The sequence below is a fragment of the Anoplophora glabripennis genome, unplaced genomic scaffold, assembly GCF_000390285.2.
Source record: "Anoplophora glabripennis isolate ALB-LARVAE unplaced genomic scaffold, Agla_2.0 scaffold31, whole genome shotgun sequence".
Lineage (NCBI taxonomy): Eukaryota > Metazoa > Arthropoda > Insecta > Coleoptera > Cerambycidae > Anoplophora > Anoplophora glabripennis.
Genome location: NW_019416897.1, coordinates 2,068,301 through 2,093,726, shown reverse-complemented (window position 1 = coordinate 2,093,726; position 25,426 = coordinate 2,068,301). Strand labels below are relative to the sequence as shown.

Genomic DNA, 25,426 nt, shown 5'->3' with positions numbered 1-25,426 from the left:
CCCGCCCATCCGCCATATTGCATCCAATGTCAAATTGAAAGTAACTTTTATAAAAAATAAATTAAGTACAAAAGTATTTTTGTTTTAAATTTTACGCAAAGTTTTAGGTAAATAACTCCCTTGGAAAGTGATTTTAAATAATGAATGAATATAGAATCTACTTGCGCAATAGGGAAGGATAAATATATAATAATAACAACTATTGGTTTATATTTTCTAGGCAAGTAAATTTAAGCATACCTACATTACACAATGAAATTTATTGGGTTTACATTAGAAAAACGAATACTTAATACTAGCGATAGTATTGTTTGGAAGCTATTTTTAATTGGAACATAATAAATCTTTTAACAATTTTATTTTTGATCTGATGATAACTTGGTAGATCTAAATTTAAACCAGACATTTCTTTTAAGAAAACTCTTATAAATTTATGTTTTGTCAAGATTCAATCGCAAAAAATGTTGTAAAAGTATTTTCCATCTGCAAGAAGAAACAAAATACCGCTTCATTGCAAAAAAGACTGAATGTTCTCTAATTCTCTTAAGTACGCTAAATTTTGAACATGTTTCGGCGTTTTAGAACCAACAGCATGGAGACAGTTTGTACAAGTTTTTGACGTTTTAACGATACTTTGGGCAATATATCCGCACACATTATAAAGATAATTTAATTCACTAAAACTAAGATTAAATTTTAGTTTTTCTATGTTAGCAGGAACCAACCTTAACTTCCTTATAAGTAGGTCTTATATTTTTTGTTATGGTGTCCAAAAAGCCTGAAAGAAATTCATGGTCATCATCCTCATGAAGCTTCTGCAGACGTTATAACTTTCCCTTAGCACAGAATACCCAATAGTTTCACTAGTAATCACCAAAATTAAAATAAAACAATACAAATATTGAATAATACCATAAGAACGCTCCTGACACCATGACATTTCACAGATGAATTTGACACTGGATGCAACATGGCAGCTAAAATCACGTGGACCAATTAAAAATGATACACTCTATTGTCGCCACTGTCTTGTATAGAGTCACTGTAGAACAAGTCAACGATTTTCTCGTTCAGGCACCGATGACACATATTTGCTAATGAAGGTAGTGACGGTCTTAGGCATTGCAGGAGCATGCCGTTCTGATGAAAGTTATGCAAACTTACTTTGGACAACGTCAATTTCAAAAATTTCGATGACATTATGGTAATTACAATCCCAGATTCTCGTCTGGGTTCTGTTTCTATGATTCCTAATAAATTGTACAGTTTTTGAAACTAGAACATCCTGAAACGTATACAGGCCATTCATTCCGAAGAACATCGGTAAATGTTACTAAATGTGATAACTAGAATTACTATAAATATTCGTTCATAATAATTAATAAAATGTAATGTTCATCAAATATTTCTATGTATTTGTTCATAAAATCATCAATCATTTATAACTCGAAACTTGTCTTTGTTGCCAATGTTTTCTCTCTCTAATGTTGAAACTGTAGTTGGTTTTGTAGAGATGTAATCTCTGCAACGTCAAATCATTTGAAAATAAAATAACGGTATTATTTTTCTAAAACATTTCAAAACATTGTATTTAATAATCCTTTAGCCCCATATTATTTTTATTTGATTCATTGTTTCCATAAAATAAAATGATAATTTTAATTTTAATAACGACCTATTTTTAAATACAAAACTTTAAAAATTATAGCTGTTTAGTGTTTATATTTTAATAATAGTTTTGTTTGTAAAATTTTCGTACTAGGTCGATATATTTCTGTCTGTTGTAAAAACTGGTCAAAATTTTAATATACACAAAAAGAACGTTTTGCATAAAAATGACCTTAGTTAAAGCCTCTCAAAGTTTCCAAAAAAATATGGAATAGTGGCTGTAATTTTAAAACCAAAAAAGGTATGGTGGTGAAACTTTACATAAATTTTCTACTAATACATGTCAATTTTTCGAATACCGGTACAATTTCTGCTACTTCTTTTGAAAACCCTTGTAGAAAAAATATTTTTTTCCCGTCTAGAGACACCGTTTTATACATACATATGAGAACAGAGAGAAATGAATTCAAATAAACAAAAATTTAATAATTGTTTTTATTTAATAAATTAATATATCCATGGCTTCTAAACGCGAACATAACTGAGTGGCTAAGGGGCACTTAAATTAACAATTTACACTTCTAGTTAACCTTAACTATTAGTGGCACTTCTCCATGGTTTTTTGTTCTCACCGACAGACAACTTGGGTGTGTTATAAATACAAATAGATACATCAGAAATACAATATACAATTTATAAAACAAAACTTTGGCTTATCCGGACTGGGATGATCTCGACCCGGAATATATCCCTTTGGAAGATGGTGAGCGGTTAGTAACCGGCCAATTCGGCGAAGGTGGAGTCCATCTCGTCGGCGAGGGACTTGTACCTGTCCTTGTTGATGCCAAGCTCGTCTGCAAAGGTCAGAATATGTTAAAAGAGTTCAACATTACACTTTTGAAATACATAAGGTGTCACGCACAAGACATACAACGTGATTTATTTTACGAAAGTGGACTTAAATCTGGCAAGTTTGCTGGTCGTTTAACGAATAATACAGATTATATGGTAAATATAATGACCAGAGCCGTAGGAAAGAAGGCTGGTGTCTACGTCAGAGGCCACCAAAAGCCACTCGAGCAAATAAGTATACAGGGTGTTTCAGGATTAATTGGACTTAAATTGCAGGTGATCAAAATAAGTTCTTATTTAAATTTTTTCCAGTGGTACACCACGAAAGGGTGAATACGTCAAATGTTTTGTGTGAAATGATGAAACATTTTTTTAAGCAATTTGGGGGGCATTAAATTTCCATGGTATAGACATAGACAGTACAAAGTGCAAGGGTAAGACTGTGGACATAACAAAATCGCTACATCAACTTACCCTTCATTGTATAGCAGCAGAAGAAAGCAAGAAAAACGGAGAAGTATTAGTCAGCGTTACAACTATATATCAATAGTAATTATAGCTAAATATTAACATGTTTTATATAAAATTAGAAGTTGTAAATTAGTCTAAAAGCATCTTAAAGTATTGCCAAGGTAACACTAGTATTTACAATGAAAGAAATAGTTGCTAAGTAAATGTACACTTATAAAAGCTACTGAACCGTGGAGGATTGAACACCTAAATAGGAAATGACGAGCGCTATTGCGTGCAAAAGTGTTAAGGGCGAAGCGTTCATTTCTTTTCGCCAAGCGCGGACATCTCGACAAAGGTCTTGTCGATTTCGGTGATGATGCCGATATATTTGTTCTTTTCTCGGAGTACGAAATCTGAAAGCAGAAAGGCAGGCGCCGATTAAGAAGCTTGAAGCAAAGTCCAGGGAAAATACAATTCACTACTCTCGCAACATTTTTTGAAAAGAGATAGAGAAGAAAGCAGCACTTACAAACCAAGAATGCATTGCACTTGCAGAAATGAAAAGGTTTACCTTCTAGTCTGTCGACTTCCTTCTGCAACTTCTTAACGGTCTTTTCAGCAAATTCAGCACGGGCTTCAGCTTCCTTTAGCTTGACGGTGAGACTCTTCAACTGTTTCTTGAACTCCTCGACCCTCTGGTTAGCCTTTTCCTCGGATACTTCCAAAGATTTGAGGGAGTTTCCTACGACCTTCAATTCTTCTTCAAGTTCCATGATCTTGGCATCACCACCCTAAAATTCATCATCAGAATGACATTAGTGTTATTTGGTATTTGCCTCAATGGATCATCGTACCTTGACACGATCTTCAGCTACTTCGAGCTCATCTTCAACGAAGGCCAGCTTGCGGGACACTTCATCGGATTTGTTGTCGGCATCTTCAGCTAAGAGACGAGCCTCCTTCAATTGGTTAGTGAGTTGGTCCATACGTTCTTCATCTTGTTGAGCACGATTCTCCAATACCTTGCACATACTGAAAAAGAACAATTTCGACTGTATTCCTTTAGTCCTTATTTAAGTAAAGAATATATCTAAATGGTGAGATTTTGAAAAACAACACCTTGCTAAATTGATATCAGACAAAATTTCTTCTACAGTTCTATAGGTACACCCTTCCTCTTTTGCACTGTTGAAAATCTGAGATTTGGCTGAATCCAGTTCAATTTCGTCCTCCATTGTCAAAATAGAAAAACAAACTGTCAATTTTGCCTTATCTGACATTTTTAACGAGATTTTTTTTCGAACTTATTCTAAATCAGTTTGTGTGCAACATTTTATTCCTTTTTATTTGTTTCGGTGATACTGTTTTCTTGAGGATCAACCGCAATAGTGATACAGAAATTATGTAAATGTTATAATACTTTTTGTATATCAAAATAAGCAAAATGGAGAGATGTAATGAAATTTCCTTTTATACGATGACATATATATTCATATCTCAATATATATCTCACATATATATTCTTTGGCGCTTAAAGGTTTGGTAAACCAAAAAGAATTGCGGAACAGCCTTAGGAAATTATAGGCAGCTATATGAAAAATGTGGTTTTCAGCCAAAAATGATCTTATAGTAGTAATACGGAGAGAAGTAGAGAAAATACGTTAATTTATTCATTTCCACGAGATTCGCGATTATGAGAACTACATCCATTGCAATTCTAGAGATTCTGTTCCATCTACCACCAATTACTTCATTTAAGGAGAAACAGGGTTTGTAATAAACTGCAAGAACAACCCACCAATTGCCTGGTGACAGGGTGGAGCATGCCAGCGTCCTACAAGGACGCCTTCTGCGCCATCGGTAACTAATTATGACAGTTATACGGGAATGATTGAAGACCAGAAGAGTACCAGCATTGGTGGCAAGAAAGCCTAGGAGGATCATGGAATTAATTCCTTCCATGGTCCGACCTACTAAACCAAAGGCTTGAATTAATAAAGAAAAAGTAGGACTACCAACTGGGCAGTGCATGTAATGTTGGATTGATAGAAGACAGCCCATGTCTTTTTATGCCAGTATGAAGGTCCAGCAAGGGTATGCTGTCTATTGTTCGGAAGAGGAAAGACTTAAAACTGAGCCATAAAAAGGACCCATTGTCAAAGTTACTCGTAATTAGAAGACTAAGAAACTTCACGTCATTTTGTCCTCTCCTAACTTACAGATGTGATAAGATTTGATAATATCACTATTTTCTCATAATTAATTATTATCAAGAAGTTAATAACTTGTACGGCAAGTAATAACTAACTTAGTATTGTTCTAGAAACAGAAGCAATACTTATAAAAATGTGTAATGTGTATACCGTGAGCTCTCGTCAGCGGCTTGGGAAGCTTCAGCGAGTTTGGTGGTAGCTGTGGCCAAACGTTCCTCAGAGCGCTCCAAATCCTCTTCAATCAGTTGTACTTTACGGTTCAGGGCGGCTACTTCAGCTTCAGCCTGAAAGTGATACAAAATTTCATTCAGTAGTCACTTACATAAAGGACATAAGAATTTTTAGAACATCACAAATCTTAATAGACTCCTCATTCTTCCATAAACACATTTTATAGAACCAGTTAATTATAACATCGTATTTTTACCTGGGTGAGTTGTTTTTCCTTGTTCTCCAGATCCTTGTTGGCGTTCTCGAGGGCCTCCTTGTTGTTGATGAGGTCGTTCTCTACCTGGGAGAGCTTCTTCTGCAGATCGCGCACCTCCTCGTTGATCTTCTCGACGCGTGCGCTGGCGTCCTTGAACTGACCTTCCATCGCGTCGGCTTTGTCCGCCGCATTGTCCTTCTCAAGCTTCATCGCTTGCATCTTCTTCTTGATCGCGTCCATGGCGGCGGCTGTTGGTTAACTCTCTCCTCACAAGAACAAGAAACAAGGGATACCTGAAAGGAAAAAACAACGCTACAATGCACTGAATTATAAGACAATGTTACTGATTTCATTTTAAGGTTTTTAAAATGCATATTTATCATGAGTAGTTATTGAAGGATTTTTAATATGTTCAAGGCGTTTTCAAAAATAATTCAATAATAGTAGTCAATGGCCGAGCGGTTCGAGACATCAGTAATCGATGAATGCCACTGACGCGGGTTTGATTCCCGCGGTCGTATGATCAGCTTTATTTGTAGAGAGGAATTAGACACCCTCTCTGCGTGTATGGTAGGGTGGAAAGACGTTAACGTGGGTCAATGTAAGAGATTGATACCGGCCGGCGTTTGACCATCCCCCTAATTAATGAGGTTTTCCAGGTTTCCCTCATTCCTGCACTGAATGGTGGTTAAGACTTACAAACGTAAGACGTTCCTGGGCGCACCTGCGGCCTACTGAATAATAATATACCGTCCCCTCCCCCGTACAAGTCTACGACTTTTGAGCTAATCCTTGCGATTAACATGGGGATTGAGATATTATTATATTACTTATTTCCGTAGGCATGTCACCATATTTGCATATTAAATAGAACACCCAGTATATATTGTTGCATTTTATGTGGATGGATATTATAATTATTATGGATGGATATGCATGGATATTGCAATTAAGATGTCAGAAAATAATACTAAAAAAATGAGAAATTAGACACTCACAAGTATGCAGAAAATATAATAGGGAGAAATATAAGTAAGTTGTTGACACTGGTTACAACATTAGGACTCTGGGGCGCCGCTCCACCAAGGAAATATCATAGTAAAGAAATTTAATTTAAAATTTATTTTGCAATGTTATCTGGATAACTAAATGGATTAGCCTTATGAAACAAATTAAAAAGAAAAGTTAAATTTGTAATGTGCAGTCAATTCAACTCGACTTGGAAAATTCGTTTGAAAAACTTCACGTAGTTCGCTCCTACATCTGTAAAGTGTTTACAGCGGTGGTCATGGTTACAGTCGCGCAGCAATGAAAGATGTAGTGGGAGTAGCGCATATTTATTTATTAGTAGTGATTCTCGTACAACAGGGTTCTGAGATATAAAAAAGGATTATTCTTATTGGCGGATTTCAAGGGGCTGTAACTCCGAAAGAAGGGGCCACTTGTCAAAAATAAAAAATACGGTTCCCGTAAATTTGTCTTAAGAATCTGTGACCAAATTTTGTTACATTAATTTCGGGACACACGGTATTTCAATAGTAGGTAAGTACTTAAAATAAAACTGCCTAATTATTTTTAATTTTTTTTCAATACTTTGTACCTAAATTTTTCCGCCCTCCCTGGTGTGGAAGTCAAGAGCCGCCACTGGATAATAATGAAACATCAGTATAAGAAATGATTCAAACTAAATTTAGTTAGCTTTAGAGAGCACCCTTAGATTTTTTAACGCTAATGCACTATTTTTAATCAAAACCAAAATATTTATACAAGCCCACATTTGAGCTAGCCAACATCTGGCATGTTCTAGAACCCCTTAAAATTAAAAACTAAATGTTCCTTTAACTGCTATTTTAGGTCTCACATATACATTAAATTTTTAGCAGATTTCAATTTACATTTAATAGACACGATTTATATATTACGTATTATTAAATTTTACAAATATCTATTTGTATAAAATCATTCTTACAATAAAAATATACTATTTCATATACCTTTTTCTGGAAAATACCAGAAAGATTTCCGTGTGTTTCTCCGAGTTTTCTATCCCATTTGCATTGAGAAATATTAATAATGGAAGGATCAAAGTATCGAGTTGTCTTGCACATAAAATTCTGAAGGACATCCTGTTCTATTCGGGTATTTCAGTGATATGCAAATAAAAATGTTCTCTTGAATATCAGCATGAAATAAAATCATTCTCGGGCTTTCCACGACACGTGCTTTCGCACTTTTGCCCATATGTCACACGATTTTGCAGTCCACCGAATTGGGGAACGGCAGTCGGTATTTTCTTTTATATTCGGCAATTTAAAATTCTTTTGTACGGTTGTAGGCATATCAAATTTTTATGAATTTCTTTTTTGATACCCCACATAAATACGTTTTATGTTTAGCTTCCTTTTGGTAGCTTTACTTATATCTGCTTCTGATTTATTGAAAAACTGTTTAAGCTAGTCGCAATGATTTGTTGGCGAGACAAAAGATATTCTATGGCCAGCCAAATAACACGATTTAACGAAATTAGATATTTTGTAACTTCAGTAAATATTATTCACTGATTTATACATATAGAGTATATCTAAGATATGGTAACAAACTCAGACAGGAAATAAAAAATGCCATTCTTAACAGCAAGTCAGACAAGATTCCTAATTAGTGATATTAATTTAGATATATGATTTTTGGTTTTTATTTTGGATTAGGTATGTAATACTTTGTATTAGTAATTATTTCTTTCTCTTACTATTAGAGTTGCACCCATCAGACTTATGTAAAGTTTGCTGCAATTGTAAAAAGTAATTCTATCAAAATATATAGAAATATATGTAATATTCCATTAAAAAAAATCATATTTACTGATGTATCTGAAAAAATACCAACTATGTCAAATTTGACATTTAGGACATATAAGGTGTATACTGTTAAAAAAAAATAATTTTTATCAACTAATCAATGTAATTATTGTTATTTGCATACAACACAATTTTCTATTTTCAAATTCTGATTCGTTTATTCTGCAAAATAGATAAATTTTAACTGCATAAAATAGTTTAAAATACATTTTTTTTTTCGGGAAAGATCAATGTAATTGGTTTTGAAAAAATATCGCACATAATTACGTTTTCCAGTCAATAACAATTTTTAAGCCTCAATTCTTTAAAATCTTTATAATTTTGGTAAGTGTAGTTTATCATTTTTTTCATAAATGAAATTAAGAAATTTAAAAAAATATATGTAAAAAATAATGAGAAAATCAATTAAAAAATGTAATACCTAACTGATATTATGTAACTCCATTAATATTGAATTTTGGAAAAATGGTTAGATATAGGTTATTTTATTGAATAGAATCGCCTACTTATTTTTTTGCTCATAATTTCTAGACGTCCCGTATATGTTAAACTAAGAACGTATTAAAGTTAATAATTAAAATATTAATTTGCTGTAGCAAAATATATGTTTTCTCAGCTTTCGCCAATATAAGCCTGTTCGATCACCGTCACGGTTATTTATATTTCAAATATTTATCAAATTTTCCGCTAGAGCCCCAAAAAAAAACAATCCCGCCTAATCTTCCGAATTTCCCCGGCTGAAAAATAAGCGATAGATGGACATTAATCATCAGCTATAGCACATTCGTAATCGGCACGTTCGCTGGTGGGAAATCTGCTGCTCGTGGAGATATCTAATGGCAAGTGGCTAATTTTAACCCGCTCCTAGTTTAGGCAGAATGGGAGGTCGACGGAGATGCCACCGACGCCTTCAGTGCGAAACTGAAATGTTCCTGTTGCGCCGAGCACACTACAATAGATTATTAAATTTTGACAAACTTTCATCATGATATTTTACGAGCATGTTCTTTTTTTAAGTTGACATTCGATAAATATGCACCGAAATTAAACTAAAAATACATACAAGGATACAAATGCTATACTTTCTTACCTATTTGGACAGAACGTTATCTTATTAGGATTGCAGTGATAAAATGTTTGATGGGCCTACCTCCAATAATAACAGATATGCGGTTATTATGCGGCGTGTGGGCTATTACCATAATGTGTTAGATAAAGATTTGGTTGCTTATAACAACTAAAAATAATCTCTTTCTCTCTTTGTAACACATTGAGGTTATGCCAGACGTATTTAGCCCATATCTCGTTGACTGTTATAGATAAACCTATTAAACCTTACATTTTTGTAATCGGAAGCATGCGCTCTATTTAAATATGTAAAATATACAAGTATTCTATTACAAAACAAAATTCCCACAACTTTGGTGTATGTACCTAAACCAATTCTTCTGAGTACGATGTTACAATAGTAAGAAACTTACGCGAATATCTTCATATGTACAGAGATTTTCTCATAACCTTCTATTCTCCTTATCTTTTTTTTTCGTTTCATATAGAAAAAAAATGAGACAGAAATTTACCTGAGATCCTAAAGAAATACATACTGTTCTGTTTTGGAGACATAAATCAGTTTTTTAATGACACTGTATATTTGTGTTTTTTTTAAATCGTTCCCTTTTTAGTCCAATTAACTAAGCCTTTAAATCGAAATTTTGCCAACTTGGCTGAATTTTTGATATGAGTTAGTTTAAGGTATATTATAACAATAAGTGAGAGTAATTTTTTGTTCAACCCCCGGCCAAGGGTGGAAAAAGATAAAACAAAGGGCTTTTTCAAGATAACTCAAAAAGGGTAAGCGCTAGAAAAAAAAGTTTTTCATGAAAGTTGTAAAGCAGACTATTCTACATAAAAATGGCCTCTTAACTTTTTCTTGTACTATTACAATTAACAGAGTTAGGGAGGCTAGAAGTTAAGGGAAGATTTCAGAAATATAAAAAAAATCATAACAAACAGAAAAATGATTGAATTTTGTAATTTTTTTTTTCAATCTGCTCTAAAATATGTAACTTTTCTTTTCAGAGAAATAGATATATTTTTTAATTTTTAATAAGAAAGTTTAATCGTTAATTTTAATGATTTAACAAAATTAAATTTCTGAAATCTTCCCTTAACTTCTAGTCTCCCTAACTCTGTTAATTTTAATAGTACAAGAAAAAGCTAAGAGACCATTTTTATGTAGAATTGTCTGCTTTACAACTTTCATGAAAAACTTTTTTTTTTTTTCTAGCTCTTACCCTTTTTGAGTTATCTTGAAAAAGCCCTTTGTTTTATCTTTTTCCACCCTTGGCCGGGGGTTGAACAAAAAATTACTCTCACTTATTGTTATAATATACCTTAAACTAACTCATATCAAAAATTCAGCCAAGTTGACAAAATTTCGATTTAAAGGCTTAGTTAATTGGACTATTTTGTGGCATAATATTTTGGTTTCTTTCATAGCTTAGCACATAGAATGAAATAATTATTACTATGGAGCTAATGCATATTTATTGTTATAAACATTTCTATAAGAACGCAAAATAATTTCCTGATTTTTGTCATTTTTTTCTATACAGAAAGGAAAAAAAGAATTCAGGTCAAGAAAATACGCTCTGAAGCTAAATACTTCTGAATAATTTCATAAATAAATAATTTTCGGCAATATATATTACCCATCCAACTTGTAAATTTTGTAGTTTTTGTAGTTTTTTTTTATACAGGTAGCCTTAATTGTTTCCCGATATTATCAGGATGGTATATCAAATAATAAGAGTATCTTTTTATATAATCTTTTTCGATATCGAATAATAAGGAAAATATGCCTGTTTAAATGCCATGGTATATTTTTGAATATCTTAAAAGTCCTTCGAGATGTCTTATTGATTCAATCCCACGTCTGCGTAAGAGATGACACCCAAATTTCGTTTTCAGGTTCATAGAACTTCCATTGCATATGCTTTGTTTCTAACTTATTCTGTAAAACAAGTGCTTTAGTTGTATTGTCATTTAAAAAAAAAATAAAATTACATCTCTATTTTCAAATATTTTCTTAAAAACTGTTTAAAAAACATTTCTATTTTTAGTTCACGGAAAAGTTATACCAACATATAAATAAAAATTGACGTCAAACAGAATTGGTTTATTCATTATTACCGAGATTATTATACTGCAAATGCACCCTCTTTTGTAAATTTCTCATACGTGATTGTGAATTTCTCCAAAACTATTGGATTATCGAAAATAAACAGTACCTAGTACTTTTTTCTCTATAGGCTTAGATATCTATATTTTTAAAATATAAAAACGGCATAAAAATAAAAAAATGGGGATATAAAAGTGACAATCACCCTTGGAAATTGAATAATACTGAGTAAATTAGTGTCTAAATTTAAAATACGATTGTTGAAGCATCTAGAAGGAATTTTAAAATATTGCAAAAAACATCATTTCTATTTCATCTGCACTTATCTAAGGATATATCTCCCTTATTATCCTTTTTCGGCAATTTGTTTATATGTTTTTAAGTTACTATCGACCTGAAATATCCGGAGACAATGTAGGGCCAACTCATAATAATTATTGTATTTTTTACATTTATTTCAAGTTCAATAACAAATTTTTAAACAGTCACAGCATAAAAATATACTTGGATAAAAAAACTTCATTAAATATACATGCAGTGTTTGAGACACGAATTTCAAATAAATCAGAAGTAGAAACAATGTTAAAATAGACTGGATTTGGGAAAGTTTCCACCGTATTAAAGTATATAAAAATAAAATTGTGTCAAACTCATCTGTAGAGTATAAATTTAGTCCTACTTAATACTGAAAATATGCAAAATACTGTAAACATGAGCTTAAAATATCCACGTAATCGCCATGTGAATATATACATTTTTAGTCCGTACTATCGTAGGCGAAACAGAAGTTTAAACTGAAAGGAAATCTTGCAGTTCAATTAATTGTTTCATTTTAACGAGTAACTGTTTGTTGTTTAATTATAAACCAATTGTTTTGATGTACAAATCAACAGTTCCATGCAATTCTATTACATAGCCGGAAACAATTCTCTTGAAAATTTGAAAATTTGTACGTTTTATGTTAAAAAATTTTAATTAACATCCGAAATTTAAAAAAACAGTCAACAAAAGTATTGTCAACTGACAAGCAAAACAGGTAGGTACTCAGTATTGAAACACGCGTTGCTCTAATGTCGTTCAAACTGTTCCCAGGTCTAATTTTAAGACCTTAACTAATATAACTCTTCTTTTGATGTTACATTTTAATTAAGAAAATCAAAATATGAATATACATTTCTAACTAAGCTTCTTATTTTAATAAATACATAAAAATTTCGTATAAAAGATTTGAGCTCTTGGTATTTTAGCTACTGTAAAAATTTTAGTCAATCTTATTGCAATATCCAAAATAAAGAATAAAGCTAAAGCCTGGTTCATAGTCATTTAATATATAATGTTGGTTTTTGGACCACAAACACAATATCACCAGGAGAGTCTCTGGATATTTATCTCTCATAAAAAGTTTGAGACATAGAGGTTCTTGTCAACCAGGATTTGTTAAGAAATTAAAAAAATTGCATTGCAAACTTTTTAAAAGTAAGTTCAAGGTCTTGTTGACAAAATGTTACTCTAGTCAAATGTCATAAAGGACTTTGTCTTAAAATATAATTTCGACAAAAATTATATAGTGCCTCATTTAAATAGATATATGTTAAATTAATTAGCGCAAACAATTGTTCCACTCTAGATAAATACATGAGTAAAAATAGAATCCTCAATTCTGACTCAACACTCATCACATCAGCATCTGCACCAAGTATTTCCGATCATTGATAACGCGGCTGCATACTATATCCGATTGTTTAATTGAAAATAGAATTTTCGGCAGTGATGGGATGCAACATTTTTTGGTCCCAATGGTGTGTACATGGGCGTATTTTGATACATCCCGAAATATCACTTCAAACACCTACACTGGTAGCCTTTGCCAGAATAGCGTAATTATTATGAAATTAACCAGAAATACTTTATAAAATATACGAACGTGTGGATGGACTGAAAAGGATATCGAAAACAACTTCATTTTTTGATTGTCGACAGTAGCGAATGAAATACTGAAAGACACAAAAAATCCGTGAGATTAATTACGTGTTCTTCAACAAGTGAACTCGATTATCAACTGTTACAGTTAGATAACTGGATTCTATACAAAAAAAGTCACTTGACAGCTTGATTTTTTCAGAAAAAAACCCATACCTAAATCGGAACAAGCCCAATTTTGTTTTTAAGTTGCTCTGTTCTAAATGTCAAAATGGTATGTTGATTACTGGTGGCAGAATTCATTTTACAAATTAAATTTACCGCCCTATATCTTCATAACCAAATACGATAGACTCGGAGTTCATAGAAAAACCCATCTCGTTTTTCCCCCTAGTACATATGGTATGTCCTGAAGCACTATGTATATAAATGTTATTAGATAAGTATTTACTTTTCAAATTATTTAGGAACATTTATTGATTTTTTGCTTCTAATTGAATAAAATTACATCTTCGTTGGAACCCACGCAATAAGTGGGAAGACGTCGAGTCAGGAAAAGTTTGATGAAAAATTTAATTAGCAATTCCTGTTTTTGTTTAAAATAGAATATAGAAATATTTGGAGTACAGAAGGATGAAATTTTATAAGATTGCATAAATTCTCTTTTGTAAAAGTAAATTACTACAATTAGTAATATTTACCGAGAAGTTAAAAAAATGTAGTATGACACAATACAAAATAAAATATGCAGGATCAATATAAATTAACTGCCACTTTTTCCTGGAGCCACAAAGGAGTTTTAAATATAAAATTACCTTTTCTGTTTAAATAATTTAAACGTTACACTAAACTGTCTTCGGTTTTCTTAACTAGAAATGTTTTTTCAGTGTATATATTTCATTTGCTCTAGTTATTTTCTGTGTCACCGCTCTAGTTAAGTCAGTCATTTCGAGAATCATGCGTGCCTTACATTTGACACACCCTGTACAAGAAATGCATATCTAATTTTCTCGATGCGTATAGAAACAAACGCAAAAGGTTCGCGTGTTACCCGTATTTCCATATATGTATATTATTTGCGGTGAATAAACACTTTGTTCGGGTAATTAATGTTTATTATTATTTTTTTCTTTAAATGTATCCTGTTCGTGTGATTGCGCGTTTCGCGGACTTTCAAATGAGAAAATTCGCCGAGAAAATATCCATGATTATTTATTCATCAATTTTCCAACCGAGTAGCTGCTAGTTAATGCGGAAAAACGTGGTTTAATTAAAAATTGGGTCGGAATTATACTGAATCAAACCGGCTTCATTTTGTGATACAAATTGTGTTGGCCCATTTATTGAAAGTTTGATTATTGGTTTATTTTTATAGAATCATCTCTTAAACGCACACAAAACTGGATCTAATCTAAAATGAAAACATCGAAACAATCCCAAGAATGCCAAATAAAAGACCAACGGGTTCTTTAGGTCTGATTATATGGTATACTTCAGCGTGCGTTTATTTTTAGCTCATCTTTCGAACTTTGTAGGTTAAACATGAGCAATGGATTCACAAATATAACTTTAGCATCGTTTAAAATATTAGTCTTTCTGTAAAATGATACCTTGATTTATATATACAGTGCAAGTAAAAAAACCTATTCATAATGTACCCTAAATATTTTAACATACATTTTTATAAACACTAAGATGTCCTACTGATTATTTCTTAATCAAAAGATCCAAGACAATTCAGATAAATACGTAATAAAATAATATTCGATAGTACATAGTATCTTATCCTTAAATACACTGATCAAAACCTTCGTTTATCATTTTGCCCTTAAATATAAAACGGACAGGAAAGATTCTCGAAACAAGAGAAGAATTCTTTATACAATGCAATAAAATTTTCTGTGTCCATCTGGATGATTTCGAGTCTTTATGAAAACATAACCTTAAAATAAAACGTAAATTTATCGAAAACCTGAAGTACCCCAAAAAAGAAATACTGAAAAGGAAAACGCAATCTACTAATATGGGATACAAAATTTAAGCCGCATTGCTAAAATTGTTCATTTGGTAACTTTTCTTCTAAGAAACAGGCGTACCAACATCGAGACGAAAATGTCGAACGCACACTGAGATATTTCTAAGGGTATTTTTAGATCTTGCAATAGTTTATAGGTTACACGCGAATAATCTTCAAAAATAGCGAGTGTAGCACATACAAATCTGGAAATTCAAGATACCACCAACTATTTTCAAACGGTTGGCATCGGGCTTATGCAACTACCAAAACATTTCTTAAATATATAGTTAGTAAGGTTAACAAATCTGGTACAAATTCGACTATTCAGTAAATTAGTAACTTAGTTTTCCATTAAAAAGTTAGTGATGTGTGGACTATACATTTTTCAGTGGTACTGGTTTTATTTTATTAAGTGATACTGTACCTTTTCGACAAGTTCGCACATTACAAACACACGTACACGACACTTTTTAATGGAAACCATGGTAAAAAACCACCAAAAGCACTGTAACCTACCTGTGCCTGAAGGCGGTCAGAGGTTGACGCTGTCCTAGTAGCTACAGGCGTCGCGACGGCCTGAAAAACGTCGCCGTCCACCTCTACCAGTTTCCCCTACCAGTGTCCCACCACTGTCTGCCGACGGAGGCTTGATTATGCTGGTGGTCCCCAAAATGTTGGGGTTTGTTAGCTCTCTAGGACAGGTCATACTTTTTCTTACCGCGGTATAAAACCGGTTGATATTGATTCTTGAGGATAATTCTGAAAGATTCCAGGTGTCCTGATCGTCCTAAGAACAACCAAAGAAAATGAAATGTTAATTATATGGGTAGGTAATAAAGATATTTATTTAAATTTAAAAAACAAGAACAACCAAAAATGTTTTAAAAAACATTATTAGCTCTCGCATTAGAGTTTTGCTGACAGTCTAGGAACATCAGTTCGGTACCGTGGTCATTTGGACATTTCGAAAAGCTCTACAAGGTAACATATTGACGAGTTTCTAACCTGTAGGGACATACAATAGTTATTTACACCATAAAGGAGGTAAGTATTTACCAGTCGAGGACGATTTTGCGCTCGAGCAGAGCGAGGGCTGGCAATAGAGTCCGAGACTGGTAAATTATACTTAACTGCTGCGTGGTGTATAACATTTTATCTGCCCCCACAGTTCTTTATGGTTCATAAAAAAAGATTAGGTTTCATTTTTTGACATTTATTGTCTTGGTGTTTCTGAAATGTCACTGCTAGCATATTTCATGGAGAAGTCAAGAACTTTAAAGTCACCGGTGAGTTTGTGGAGTGAATACTCAATGATTAAGTCAACTATTTTCATAGATGAAAACGTGGATAAATCAAAATACCCCAGAGCATTTTTGAAATGTAAGAATGACGGCTAGCAAGAATACCCTTTCTATGATTCCCAATAAGATTGCACAGTTTTAGAAACTAGAACATCCTGAAACATATACAGGCCATTTATTCCGAAAAACATCGGCAACGTTACTGGCTAATACAGGAGTTGATGTATTAGCAATCAAGAGACATGGTAGGAGGAAAATAAGCCTCAATTGCAGAAAGTTAAGTTGTTGACAGTTTAAGTAACTCCAGTTTCCAGTAGTACGTCGCATGCTGTTTTAATAGATCAGTCAGATAATATTTAGCTTCCGGTGACTGAAATGGAGCGGACAAATCATTTTGAGAAAAATGTGACAATTAGTAAACGCGAGGGGAATAATTACCCAGATTTTATAAATGTTACTAAATGCAGCATTATATAACTGTACAATTATACTATAAATATTCATTCATAATAATTAATAAAATGTAATGTTCATCAAATACTTCTATTTATTTGTTCATAAAATATGCATTTTTAACTCGAAATCGCTTTTTTCCTAGGGAGGTAAGTTACCTCACTTACCCCCCGTTGTCCATAGCAACTTCCACTTCTACGGTAAAATCCACTTACCTCCTTAGAAACAATGTATTAATAGTCTATTTACTATAGTGGGAACAGATAAATACAATTTTTCTAGCAGAACACGGCAGTCAATTTTATATTTAATTAAAATATACATAAAAGAAATTGCTGAATTGCTTCTAAACAGGAACAGTGCAACTGTAAAGCAAGGAGTAGCACATTATTGTCTACGATATACTTCTCTTAAGATATACACATTTTTTTTAGAAATAAACTTTATAACATCCCCTGAACCTATCCTATTAGATAAATAGAATGTTGGTAAAGTTCCAATATTATTGACTCTTACTCTGATTTACTCCTTATGAGTAACAATTTCATTGAAGTAACATTAAAAAAATAGCTTATAAATAATAGCTAATAAAAAATCCTAAGGTCGCTACTATACCTAAATCGTTAATATAGCTCATAAAAGTAAGTTTAGAATCAAACAATATTCCCAATTTTTTATCGGTTGATCAATTTTTAATAGGAGTATTATTAATTTGATTATTATTATATTGTGACTGTTCCCTATTTCATGTATGAGACTATACGGATATACAGGGTGTCCCGGTACTTGATACAAAAAAGTCAAGTACAGTTAGATCAGTTCTTCATATAAATTTATTTCATACAGGCATTCGTTAACAAGTTACGGGCCCAAAAAGTGAAAATTAAAAAAATATATTTATTTAGTCTCTAAACCATTAACTTCAGCATGATGCAAATTTGGTGACCGATAACACATGCGTACAGCTTGTTTTTGATGTTGTAAGTGAAACTTCATTATGTCTAGAACGCCAGGGACGGACTATGCCCAATGGTTAACAACCCAGAATTTTTGCTCAATCTGCCTGTATAAAAAATAAGTTCCTTGAAGAATTTACCAACGATAATACTTTCTTGGTTCATGTCGGTAAAATTAGCAGTTTAGGAAATATTTATGATTTTATATGTTATAGTGCACATCGAGCGGCGCATCCACCATATTTTGCTTTTAATTTTTAATTGGCTATAATTACTATGTCAGAACCGTACATATTTTAAAAATAAGAGCATAGAAAATCTTACTGTCTGCTAATGTTATTTTCACCAACAAAATTTGACAAACACACTTTACACATAATAAAATAAAAAAACAAAACAAGAATAAGTTAGTGTTAAAAAAATAATTTAAAAGAACGAAAACTATCAAAATACATTTTCAATATGGGCACTTTCCACCTCCACACACTTCCTATGTCTACGAGTGTTATTTGTTTGTACACGCAAAAACATTTCTGGGGTATGTCTAATGTTATGACAATGGATATTAATTCTTTGTATCAATTCATCCCTTGTCTGTACTGGGATTGCGTATGCTAAGCTCTTCAGGTATCCCCACAGGAAGAAGTCCATCGGGTTAAAGACTGGAGAACGTGGTGGCCATGAAATTGGACCAATCAATATAGAAATGGCGAGGAGCCCTTTCGTGCATGAATCAAATGTTTCTCCGGGAGTCTAATGGAACATCGTCTAATGGTGGCCGTAAATTATTTTACAAAAACTTCAAATATCGATGTCCATTCAGACGTTCCTCAAAAACGTATGGACCTATTAAATTATTACCCCAGAAATGCTTTTTTGTGTACAAACAAATAACAGTGTTGACTTCTTTAATAGAACGATAAAGAGATTATTTCATTTCATTTCTTAAAAGGACCGCAAGTTTAGGAACGCCTCGTATTCGTCGGAAATGAGTCAGCCACCGCTAGACCCGCGAAGAAAAGAGCAGCAAACCCGACCTTGCCCCATAACAGCTTCTACGTCCATTCCTTATACAAGTAAAGCACCCACAGAAGTACCCGAAGAATCCTGCAATTACCATTTCCGTGACGGGGCCGAATTCGACGCCACGGCCCATTTGTTTCGTTGCACGCGGAATGGCCCAATTTACCGACCCCTGGAATGATAATACTAGGGGTAATAGGCCCTTTTCGGTACATTTGCGTTGGCGTGCGAGAAGTGTGTCGTCATGCGGGTCAGTGGAGCACGTCTCTGTCCAATGCCGCACTCTCGCTTTTACGAGGCTATTTTCTAAGGATAGCTATAGCATGATTCGAAATACTGATGACATAAAACAACTAAACAATTCAGTACGATAATATTGTTAATATTAACGATAAGTTATTCGATCTTGTCTAACTTACAAGAATCGCTTGATCCTTTACGAACCATTGATATTCCTCGCCACCCTTTGAATATAATTATATTTATCTCAAAATAGTATTAAAAAGAAAATTAGGCTTTCTGTTTTAGAAAGGCAGATTATCGTGGTTTGTATCAGCATTTAAGTACCCAGGACTTTATACAGGGTGTTTCTGAAATAAATGCGTTCCTTAAAATGGGTACGAAAATGAGTAACTTTCATTAAGCAACGGATGATCTAAATCTGTTTTCGAGAAAATTAACTAAGAAAAGTAACCATAAATGTAAGTAGACCCTGTGCATCTTGTGCACGTGCATTGTTTGCTGCAGTATTACTTAGCCAGCGTATAAAATGTTTTCTGATCAAGAACTATCAGATATGGTGTTAATGTGCGGAGAATGTCAGTACAATTTAAATGAGAGTTGTCGTTTGTATGCGGTCCGTTACCGTAACAGACGACAACCTAACAGAACAGTGTAAAAGGTAGTTCAAAGGTCACGGGATACAGGGAATGTCCACCTGACAGATGAAGGTCGTGGACGGGAAAGGCCGCAACATGTTTTCGACAATGAAAGAAACATCATAAACCTCGTTGAGGAAGATCCGAGGCACAGTACTCGCGACATGGGTCGAGAAGTGGGTGTATCTAACAGTACCGTGTGGGTGTACTACGGGAACAATTATTACACCTCTATCATGTACAAAGGGTTCGGGCAGGTGTGGAATTTTGCTAGTGGTTTCGACATCAAATAATACAAGATTTTGCAAACAAGGTGCTTTTTACGGATTAATGTACGGATCATAGTAGCATTAGCCAAGAAAAAATATTCACCTCCACCAGTCAAAGCAGTTTCCTCATTTTTGATTAACTATTTTTATCGGTGGTGAAGTAAAAATGAGGAAAGAAACCTATAAGAAGCAGAAGTTATTACTAATGAAGAGGCTGCAAATAGGTTGAAAAAGAAAATTTACCTAAACCTGAAAAGAAAGTATCAAATACAAAGACAGCAGATGATATAAGGAAAGAAACAGCAGGAAAAAAGATTCTCTCGCTGTCACAATTATATGGTTGTAGTAGCGATGAAATAATTTACAATAATATCAGTGACGAAGATTTTGGAGAAGAGATTATGGAGCACGATTCTCTAAATGAATATATAAATGAACTAAACAAATTAGTATTAAATCTGTAGTCTTTTGCAGTCCGTACAATATTTATTGAGAATTCCAAAAGAATAAGCCAATAAAGTTCTGTTGTCGAAACTACGGTAACAATTTACCGTGGCAGGGCCGTGTCTGGAATTTTCCGCCGATGTCTTTATACCTCGGATGTCGATTGCGGTTGATTCCAAGAAAGTGATGCAGGGGTCTTCTTGTAATTCTATCTCAACAAATATAGTACAAACTGTGTAAACCTGTGGAAAGTTAAGTCACTGTTACTGACTGACTTATTATTGGATCTACGATGTCCTGTTATTGTCATGTTCTCCGTTCATTGCTGTAGCTACAGGAAAACAATTGAGCATCAAGTTTTTGAGGCATCGATTTATGAAGATAAAAATATTTACAGATCTTAAGATGTAATGGTCTTTTTACTGACGGTAAGAAGGTATTCTATACTAAAAGTATTAACAGTTGCAATGTAGATGGACTACACGTAAGCTGTTTCAAAATCAAGTTTTCAAAGGAAAAGATTATCTTCAATGTCATATAGCCACTATTGTTTGGGAGATTATAGAGCCCTTAGGATTTGTTTAGAAAATATGTAATTCTCGCTTTTCGTGTATTTTTCTAAAGCAAGTTTTGTTTTAACGTCCATCGCTGTTAGATCCTGCACTTATTACCTAAATTAAAATGGACAGTTTTTTTTCTTTGTTGAGTTTGTTCAGAAAGTGTCGTAAGAGTTGTTGAATTACTTAATACCGTTAATTATACTCGTAGCAAAGACACCAAAAATTGGCCACAATGTTGTGAATCTAAATATAACTATTATAAGTCTATTAAGATGTTTGGTAAAATCTCGCATGTCGAGACAGTTCACAGATTTCTCATGAATATAAATAATATGTAAAATCTATCAATTAAGAACAAATAAAACTCCTGACTGCATTAATTGGTTTAATTGACACACTGACTTTCTCTTATTTATTTAATTACGGAAAAGCTTTATGTTATAAATTATGACGTAAAAAACCCTAGTTCCAAAAGAATTTCAGATAAGCATTTCTTTATTTGTAAAACAATTATCGGGTTTAACATTCATGTCAAAAGTAACTCTTACCAGGGGCTGTAAAGACCCTTTTCAATCGGAAATATTTATTTTATTATGCATTCCCCGACGATCCTCGGTTCTTTGACCTTTAGATTCATGGTAAGCTTGCTCGGGTTACTCACATTTTCGAAGATAATGGAAATGAATTAAAACATCGTTTATGGATGAGGTGTTACGCGTAAACCGATATTAGGCTATATCGTTTAAACAAATATTTGGTGACGTACAAATAAACTATTAAAAACATATTTTTATTATTATCATTTTTTCCAGAAGTAAGAGAAATTAGTACTTAAATAAGTTACACTCATTATTTAAAGTTGAAAGAAATTTAACTGTTTTTGAGCACCAATATAACACTTAAATCAGTATTGCAAAATTGTAGAGAAGGTACATTTTAGAACGACATGGAAAACTTTTTCGTAAGTCACGTAACATATTGCAGATAATAATTTATAATTTTATACAGGGTGATTCACAACTTATCGAAAAAAATTTGGGAATAGATGCTTTACGAAAAATGGAGTCAATATCTTAATAAAAATTTTTGTAAAATCCTTATAGTTTCCGAGGAAAAAATTATTGAAGTTGTAGTATTTACAACCTTTAAATCGACGGGGTTCTGTAATCTCTAGTGTCATTCGCGTTGTGTTGCCTCCCCACGTAGTCTCAGGCGATTCCGAATACTGAAATCCGAGTATTAACGTTTTTGCGATAGTGTTTACCTTAGTTTTTCAAGTGTCATAAATGGCTTACGTGTATAACAACTCGAAGTTGATGGATATCGTTTTAATTTATGGTGAAGCAAGACAACATTTGTGTTATCGTGAAGCATTTGTGTTATGGTGAAGCAAGACATCATTTGTGTTAGTTCGTAGAAACTGGGTAAGACGGGCCCAAATGTTCATATGCATTTCCAACCAAAAGTAAATTAACTTTAATTATTTCGCTTGACGGATGTAATACAAAAAAGGCAATATAAGAATTTCCATATCACTTGTAAGAAAAAAAAATCGCTAAATCTCCAGATTGTTTCGAACATAAAATGTACAACAAATTACTTGACGAATTTAATTAATTAAGGGTGAATATTTATTTAAAGATGCTAAAGAAACAGTTTTTAATGAAAGAATGTTACTCTACAGGATGTTTCAAAGAGGTGTTGCCAAACTTGAGGAGAATATAGAGGACTATGTAATTGAAACTAAGTTGTTTTGGGCCTGGAGCAATTTTTGTCCAAAAATGTAATGTTATCTCATTGACACCAAAAGACTTTGATATTTAAGTAATTTTTATTAAGGATAACGAAAAAAATTAATAAACACTTCTGATAAGTGTTTACCAACTGCATGTCCTACACAAGATCTATTGCTCGCTTCTATTCTAGCCATGCAATGTCATCTATGTCACGCTGTGAGGAATAATGAAACAAATGAACAGAGCTGTCACGTAATAAGTGGTCAGGCCTAAGGCTTGTTTTGGTTCTGTCTACGGACAGTCTTAGAACAGTTCAAAATAGTTACCCAAGTGTATTGTCAGTATGTCTTGGCTTAGATGTTCTTATGAATGAAATGGTCAACTGATTTGAACTGTCCTAGAACCGTTATCTGTCGGAACCAAAACAAAGCTCTAATTGAGTGTTTCACATTTGTTTTGTTTGCAACGAAATTTTGCTTCGAAGTTGTTGAAATGGACCAAGTTACGTTCGAAGAGTATGCAGACATGCACCTTATGTATGTCGAAGCAAGATGCAATGCTAAAGAAGCTGAGCGCTTTCCTAAACCTTGCCGAACATCATTTTCGTCAATCCATCGTTGGTTAAGAGAAAAAGGCATCTTTAAACCAGAAGGAAGTTGGCATCCACGAACTGCATGGACAGTGGTCATTGAGGAAGAGGTTTTACATCGAACTAAAGAACAACCTACCACAAGCCGTTTTGAACAATTATTATTATAAATTTATTATTTTTGCGTAGTCCTTAATAAAAATATAGAACCGTTTTGGGGTCAACGTAATAACTACGTTTTTGAACAAAAAATGCTCCAGGGCCAAAACGGCTCATTTCCGACTAGAGGTTTGTGTACAAAAATTTTCTTCCGCCATGTCTCTAAAACCCGCTCAAGTTTGGTAACACCTTTTTGAAACACTCTGTATATTGGTATTTTTGCCTACGTTGTCTTTGTAAGTTTTATTTGACTATTCCTATGCATGTTATGTCACTAAAAAAAATAAACAAATATTATTTGACTTCAGGAATGCCTAAAAAAAAATACTTTCGTATAAGCGTCCAAATTTGAGGCTTCCAACCGCAATTTTCTCCCCGAGGACCACCCTGACGGCCGAAACATTTTTGGGACCTCTCCGCGACTGCATCTCCTCCCAGGGGGAGCGGGGTGAGGCGGCGTCTTCGCCGTCGGCCTATTCTTGGCCGGGTCGGTGGTGGGGCCCTCGCCAGCAGCAGCACCCGGTAAGGAGCCCGCGTAAACTGATAGCACCTTCGCGGCAACGTCGTGCCGTTAGTCGCTCGAGACCGTGTGTAGTGTCAACGGGTAACTCAGGATCCTCAGAGGTGAGTACCACCAGGTTCTCTGGTTTTTTCTCGTCTCGGTGCCATGGCGCCGTTGCTACTTGCGAAAGCCTTATTGCGGCCGGTTTAAGGCGTTTACTTTGCGAAATGCACTTCGCGTTGCTATGTTAAACCATTAGCTGCGAGTGTTTCATTCAAAAAGTTGTAATGCGAGCGTCTCGATGGATAAATAAAACGTTAGGATTAACCCTTGTCCTGGAGGATTAAATGTACCTACCATAAAGGTCCACTCACCCCTACTGTTAGACCGTAGGCCAGGCTTCACTTTTCGCTATATCAAAATTTTCAAAAACGTGTCCTTGGGTGATGTACATAGAATAAATGTTTATCAAGAAAGGAGACAGTAATTTTTACGCATCTTTCGAATATTCAAGTCGTTTTCTAAGACATTTGTAACAGAAGTTGGTATAATTAGACTTTAAAAAGGTAGTTTAAAAATACCTTGGATATATTGAAACTCGTGCACATGTATTTATGCAATAACTATTACATTTAGAACTATATTTTCAAAAATAATTTACCTAGGCATGCATTACTTGAATTATTTTATGAACACACTCTAGTGAAGTAGTAGTTAGGGAATGTTCAAATTTAATTGATACACTTCAGTAAAAAAATTGTTTATAGTGAATTTAATATTTTTTATCATGTGGTCAGTTTAAGGATTTACTTTGTGTAACATCACTTTGCTATGTTAAAGACTGGCTGTGTGTACTTCGTTCAGAAAGTTCAAAAAGTTGCAGTGCAAGCATCTTGATAAATGAGTATTATGCTGAAATTAAGCTCTAACCTGGTGTATCAAATTTTAACCCTATTGTTACAAAATAAATGATTAAAAAAGAAGAAATTTGTCAATGACTTGCGATGATCAGTAGTTTTTACGCATCTTT

At 33.5% G+C, this 25,426-nt stretch overlaps 2 protein-coding genes across 7 annotated transcripts in view; one reads left to right on the top strand and one right to left on the bottom strand.

The window, feature by feature from the left end:
• Positions 1-2,085: 2,085 nt before the first annotated feature.
• Positions 2,086-16,139, bottom strand: LOC108905734 (tropomyosin-1). The gene is made up of 6 exons (XM_018708738.1): positions 16,043-16,139; positions 5,554-5,846; positions 5,277-5,410; positions 3,768-3,945; positions 3,485-3,704; positions 2,086-2,462 (listed from the first exon to the last, which is right to left on the bottom strand). The coding sequence occupies exons 2-6, from the start codon at positions 5,791-5,793 to the stop codon at positions 2,380-2,382; spliced, it is 855 nt and encodes a 284-aa protein (XP_018564254.1). The 5' UTR covers positions 5,794-5,846; positions 16,043-16,139; the 3' UTR covers positions 2,086-2,379.
• Positions 16,140-24,405: 8,266 nt separating this feature from the next.
• The window catches only part of LOC108905719 (tropomyosin-2), a 60,378-nt gene continuing 59,357 nt past the window's right edge, over positions 24,406-25,426 (top strand). For 4 of the 6 annotated variants that reach the window (XM_018708715.1, XM_018708711.1, XM_018708713.1 and 1 more), the window contains exon 1: positions 24,406-24,518. The gene's annotated coding sequence lies outside the window, so the exon portion shown is untranslated. The remainder of the gene's footprint in view (positions 24,519-25,426) is intronic. The other 2 variants (XM_018708714.1, XM_018708721.1) reach the window with 1 other exon arrangement.